This window comes from Sprattus sprattus (genome assembly GCF_963457725.1).
Source record: "Sprattus sprattus genome assembly, chromosome: 12".
NCBI classification, from domain to species: Eukaryota; Metazoa; Chordata; class Actinopteri; order Clupeiformes; family Clupeidae; genus Sprattus; species Sprattus sprattus.
Window position 1 is genome coordinate 15,159,836 of NC_137910.1, and position 6,000 is coordinate 15,165,835.

A 6,000-nucleotide genomic window follows, 5' to 3' on the forward strand; every position below is an offset into this window, starting at 1 on the left:
ATGTTTTTTCAAAAACTGAAGCGTAGACTGAAGGCGACCAATGACTGGTGCCAAAAAAGACTGACGTCAGGCACGCAGCAATTACGTAGTGATACGGAAGACGCACATTCATTATACTGAACTGAAGCGTAAATTCATAAAATAAAAAAAAGATGCATCGACTTAAATGATTGATGCCGACGCATTTTTACCGTCTACTTCGTCGACCACATCGACTAATCGCGGCAGCCCTAACTGGATTTTACATTGGTGACTTAAATGTCCAATTTACCAGTTAATGTGAAATGCAAATGTGAAAAGATGTGACGTAAAGACAGCCCCCCCCCCGAATAAGATGTGCTGAAGATAGCTGTGGTTTGTCTGTGTGTGTGTGCAGCGTTTAACAGCCCTAAGGTTCAGGGGAAGAAGACTGCGCTGGAGAAGATGGGTGAGGTGGTGGACATGATGAGGAAGGGGGGCAGTGGGTCTGACACGGGCAGGCAGCTCGCTGCCATCAAGGTCATGATCAAACTCCTCGAGGAGGAGGGGCCACAAGAGAAGAGGACACTGTGTGACTCTGCTCAGGCCATACGGTATGCAAACACACACACATACACACAGGCACATACACACACACTTACATACATACATACACACACACATACGCACATAGATACAGACATGATACAGATACAGATACAGACATGTACCCAAAAACCCATTCATTAACCCATAAATGAATGTGCACTTCAAGTTTTGATCTGTAATAGGAAGTTGTTGATAACTTCCTTCTCCCCATCTCTACATCCCGCAACCGCGCCCTCCCTTTATCTCTTCTCTTCTCCCCTCCCCCTTCTGTCTCTTGTCTCCTCTCCTCCCCCCTGTAGCGATAAGGTTCTGAAGCTGCTGGTGGAGATGATCGGCTCTCAGGTGAAGGTGGACGCGGTGGCGGCGCTTCGTCTGACGCGCGCTCTCATGCTCAAGTACGAGTGGCGCGTGACCTTCGCCACCGAGGGCGGGGTCCATGCCATCCTCAGCAGCATGCAGGAGTTTTCCACCTGCACGCAGGTGCAGCAGATCGCACTGGCAGTACGTATCCAATAACCTGCACACACACAGTTGCAACCTATCGCCTTGGTGATGTGTGTGTAAGGATCTGCACACAGTTGCAGCATATCGCCCTGTTGATGCACACAGGTGCAAGAGATGGACCTGGTGATACATGTGTAAAAATCTGAGATCAAGAGATCGCCTTGGTGATTTGTGTTTAATAATCTGAGATCAAGTGTTCAATGTGTAAACAAATTTAAATGTGGATTAAAGAATAATAACAACATGCAAACAAACGTTAAAAGACGTTTTTCTCTCCAATGCTGGTTGAAACCTATTATCTTGGTTGTCAGTCACTATGACATGGCTTGTACATCGAGCTGCTCTGTGGTTACCAGTTACCAGTCACCATTACATGACTGTTTTCATGCTCATCCGTTGTTTATAGTATGAGTCGCCTCATTTCACCCCTGTGCAGCGGAAGGCTCTTTGTGTGTTTCCATCTGTTGTCCATCAGATTCTAAAGGTCACTCTTTTCTTGGAGCTCCTGAATTGATGAGCTGATTTTTCAGCGTTGCCCTGCCCTTGGCCCCCTTGCTTGCCTGCTCGTTATCGGTGTGTGCGTGTGCGTGTGCGTGTGTGTGTGCGCACGCGCACGCGCATACACATGCCATGTCTGTCCTCTGGCTCAGGCGCACACGCGCATACACATGCCATGTCTGTCCTCTGGCTCAGACACACGCGCGCACACACACACACCAGCCCTGTACTTGGGTGGCTACATTTCTTTGTTTGTTTGTTTGTTTATCAGTTTGTCAGACCCTGAAGGTGATTTTAAGGGAGGGGTGACGGCAAAACCTGTACAGTGTGTGCATGTTGTTTATTTGTTTGTTTATTGATGTATGTCCTTGTTTATCTTCAGCGTCTGGGGCCAGTAAGCACAACATGAGAAGTGTGGACATGTTTGTTTGTTTGTTTGTTAATGTATGTCTGTGTTTCTTGTACCTCAGACGCTGAAGGTGATCACGGGAGCGAGTAAGCACGACATGAGGAGCGTGGGCAGCTGTGTGCCGTTGTCCGAGTCGGGAACGCAGATGATGCTGGAGATCTTCGCCAGCATCGGCTCAGCCACACCTGAGGGTTCTAAAGGCCTCCTCAGCACCATACCCAACGCCATCGAGCTTATGCTCAACACACCACGGTAAGCTGTGTGTGTGTGTGTGTGTGTGTGTGCGAGAGAGAGACACTTTCCTCTCCGCTTCTCTGTCTGTGTGTAATAGTGTGCTGAAGTGTGTTTGTGTGTGTGTGACCCTTCTCTCTCTCTGCAGGTGTTCTCTGTCTGTGTGTAACGGCCTGCTGGTGGTCATCATGCTCATCTCCAGTCATAAGAGCTTGGCGGAGCAGCTGGTGGCTTGTGGGATCAGTCCTGTACTGAAGAAGTGCCTCTCCTCCCAGCGCTCCGAGACCACCACCCTGGCCATCATCGCCCTCAACCACATCTCCATGGTCCACAAGCTGGAGAAGAAAGGTGTGTATAAAACATCCTACTAGTGACATGACTTATGATGTCCCCTGCGGTGGCTTATTTTGTCCACTAGATGGCAGTAGTAGTACTTCTTGTGTCACAAGATCTACCTTTGTCATTGCTTTCTGAAATTAAAACCAGCAGCTAACGATAGTTAGCTTTACCTTTTTTTTTTTTTTTTAAATAATATTGTATTTTATTTTTGTAAAAACTGTTAAACTGTAGTTCATGCAGCAGCTTTGATGGCCTGATTGTGTCTCCTGCTGCAGAGTCTAAGGAGGAGCTGGAGTTTAAGGACACGGAGCTGAAGATGCTGGTGGTGAGCCTGAAGAGCATGACGGCCACCAAAGAGGTGGTCCAGACGCTGGAACAGCTGCTATGCGACTCGGCCCACCTGGAGGATGAGAAGAACGAGGTCACTTACAACAGAGACACCTTCCAGGACCTGGTGTGCCTCATGGACCAGCACCGAGTGGACCGGGCCCTGCAGCTCTCCATACTCAGGTCAGGCGACCAGACCGGAGGGGTTCTGCTGGGAAGGTGGGGGGGGTACATAGCGAGGAGAGATGGTAGGACTGGGGTCGCTGGGCCTCTTCAGTTTGGGGCCAGTCGGAATGGGCTTCCTCAGCTGGGTGCTTATACGCCAGTTCCTTATGGTTAATAATTACCCTCTAGAGAAACCCTTAAGTGGTGTGGTTTACAGAGGAGGACTGTTGTGATCAGTCACAAGCAAAGACAAGGACTCTGGTGTTAAGGCACATCAGTTTAAAGTTTTGCCAGTATGATCCACTTATAAATTATAATATGGCATTTATAATAATTATATAATTAGTTATAATCATTATAAAAACAAATGTGTAGAGTCTTTCGGTTTGACTTTGAGGTCTAAGCATATTTGTGGGATGTGTCTTCTGTCATGCAGGATCCTGTGCAAGTTCCTGGATAACTACCAGGAGGATCTGCTCCCCTGGCATGAGAGTATCGAGCCCTGCCTGTCCTCCATGACCGCCTTCATCAACGATAGAGATGTACGTCTGCTCACCCTCTCAGCCCTGTGTCTGTGTGTGTGTGTGTGTGTGTGTGTGTGTGTGTGTGTGTGTGTGTGTGTGTGTGAGAGAATGAATGGGATTGTGTGTGTATGTGAGAGGCAGGGGCTGATAACCTGGGCCTGTAATGAGTCCTGTCCTGTTGTTGTGTGCGTGTGTGTAGTGGCACACACCATCAACATCATTGGCTCGTGAGTCGTGATTCATATCCTGACCCTCTATATGTCATGCTCTGCCCCCCCAAGGTGGTGCAGCAGTTTATCCGCTTTCTCTTCCGGCTGGCGTCTCTGAACAAGGACTACGCAGTGGTCATGTGCCGGCTGGGCACCAAAGATGCGCTGGTCAAGGCGCTGGACAAACACAGCACCAACCTGCTGCTGGTCACCGAGCTCAAGGACCTCATCGGCGACTGCGAGAAGTACGCCAGCCTCTACAAGAAGATGACCACCAGCGTACTGGCAGGATGCATCCAGGTGAGGGGAGACGAGGAGGAGGAGGTGGAGGTGCAGATTATGAGGAGGATAGAAGAAGGGGTGTGTGTGAAGGGGTGTGTTTGTGTGTGTGTGTGTGTGTGTGTGTGTGTGTGTGTGTGTGTGTGTGTGTGTGTGTGTTTGTGTTTGTGTGTGTGTGTGTGTGTGTGTGTGTGTGTGTGTGAGAGGGGGTTGTTGTATTTCAGGTCAGTACCAGGATGAGGGCTGGGAGTGGTTGAATGTGAAGAGGGCAGTCACAGCACAGTGGGGAAAATGCAGGGGGGGGGGCGGAAAATAATGCAAACGAGGGGGGGTGATTATGCAGAGGGAGATGGGGGGGGAGTGGTGGACAAATGCAATATTTATGAGAGATGTTGGCAATATGGAAGGACAGATGGGGGTCAGTGAAATAGGACTGAAGATGTTTTCAGCGTTATCTGTCTTCTCAGAACAATAACTCATTCTGACCACTCTCTCCTTCCGTCTTTATCTTTGCCTCTTTTCTCTTGGTCTTACCCTTTTCTTTCCCTCCCTCTGTCTACCCATCCGTCTGTCCTTCTCTACCTCTCTCTCTGTCTACTCTGTCTCTCTCTCTCTCTCTTTCTCTCTCTACTCTGTCTCCCTTTCTCTTTACTCTTTCTCTCTCTCTCTCTGCTCTTTCTCTCTCTATCTCTCTCTCTCTCAGATGGTTCTAGGTCACATAGAGGAACACCGGAGGAGCCACCAGCCCATCAACATCCCCTTCTTTGATGTGTTCCTGCGTAACCTGTGCCAAGGTGATCTACCTCCCTATGACCTGTGTACTGCTCAACTAAAGTCCTTCCTACGCAAGTCCTTTTAAATGCTTCATGAGTGCTATATTAATAGTCTTAATGTGTTGACAAGCTAGATTCTGTTAATTGTATTTTTGGGGGGGATAATGCAGTGTTTTTACTGAACTGCCAGTGCTTTAACAGGTGTTTTAGTGGTGTGTGTGTGTGTGTGTGTGTGTCCTCAAGAGCCTCTTAAATGCCTCTTTAACACCTCCTGTAGTGTAAACCTGAGACTGAACACCTGTGTTCCTTTGTGCAGGGTCGAGTGTGGAGCTGAAGGAGGATAAGTGCTGGAGAAGGTGGAGGTGTCTTCCAACCACCACCGCGTCAACAAGCTCACCGACAAGAACCCCAAAACCTACTGGGAGTCTAACGGCTGCACTGGATCCCACTTCATAAACATCTACATGCACAAGGGCGTCGTCATCAGGTAGACATTCCACACTCTTAAATCTGCCTCAAAACCTGTTCCTCTCTAGATGATATGTGTGTGTGTGTGTGTGTGTGTGTGTGTGTGTGTGGTATCTCTCTCTCGCTCTCTCTCTCTCTCTCTCTGTGAGTGTGTAACTACCTGGAAAGTGTTTTGTAATGTGGACACTGCAGTATTATAATTGTATTATAATATTATAACATTACAATACAACAGTACAATATTTGAATGATATGCACTAACTGTGGGACAGTAATCTGAAGAAAAACTTTGTGATGATTGTATGCATACATTTATTTAGATTACAGCCTTCTGGGACAGTCATCTTAGCAGATAGCTGTGTTAATGGTGGAGAGGTCATCTTAGCAAATAGCTGTGTTAATGGTGAAGATGACTGTGGTGTGTCTGTGCAGACAGCTGTGCTAATGGTGAGGATGACTGTGGTGTCTCTGTGCTCCTCCACAGGCAGCTGGCGGTGCTGGTGGCCAGTGAGGACTCTAGCTACATGCCAGCCCGTATCTTAGTGCAGGGGGGAGACGACCCTGCCAGCATCAACACTGAACTCAACACTGTAAGATACACCAGTCTTTTACTCTTTATAGTGCCAGCATCAACACTGAACTCCAACACTGTAAGATAATATGCATATGTTATGCTAAAGATTATCAAGAGATATAATGATGCATAT

The 6,000-nt window shown here is 48.0% G+C and overlaps 1 protein-coding gene across 1 annotated transcript in view; it reads left to right on the forward strand.

The window, feature by feature from the left end:
* The window catches only part of cul9 (cullin 9), a 43,033-nt gene that overhangs the window by 19,722 nt on the left and 17,311 nt on the right, over positions 1 to 6,000 (forward strand). Inside the window, 11 exon segments of the mRNA XM_080849104.1 lie at positions 377 to 572; positions 867 to 1,068; positions 2,040 to 2,230; positions 2,358 to 2,557; positions 2,824 to 3,058; positions 3,477 to 3,582; positions 3,846 to 4,073; positions 4,756 to 4,846; positions 5,142 to 5,173; positions 5,179 to 5,312; positions 5,778 to 5,883. Coding sequence (XP_080705230.1) covers positions 377 to 572; positions 867 to 1,068; positions 2,040 to 2,230; positions 2,358 to 2,557; positions 2,824 to 3,058; positions 3,477 to 3,582; positions 3,846 to 4,073; positions 4,756 to 4,846; positions 5,142 to 5,173; positions 5,179 to 5,312; positions 5,778 to 5,883 — 1,721 coding nt within the window.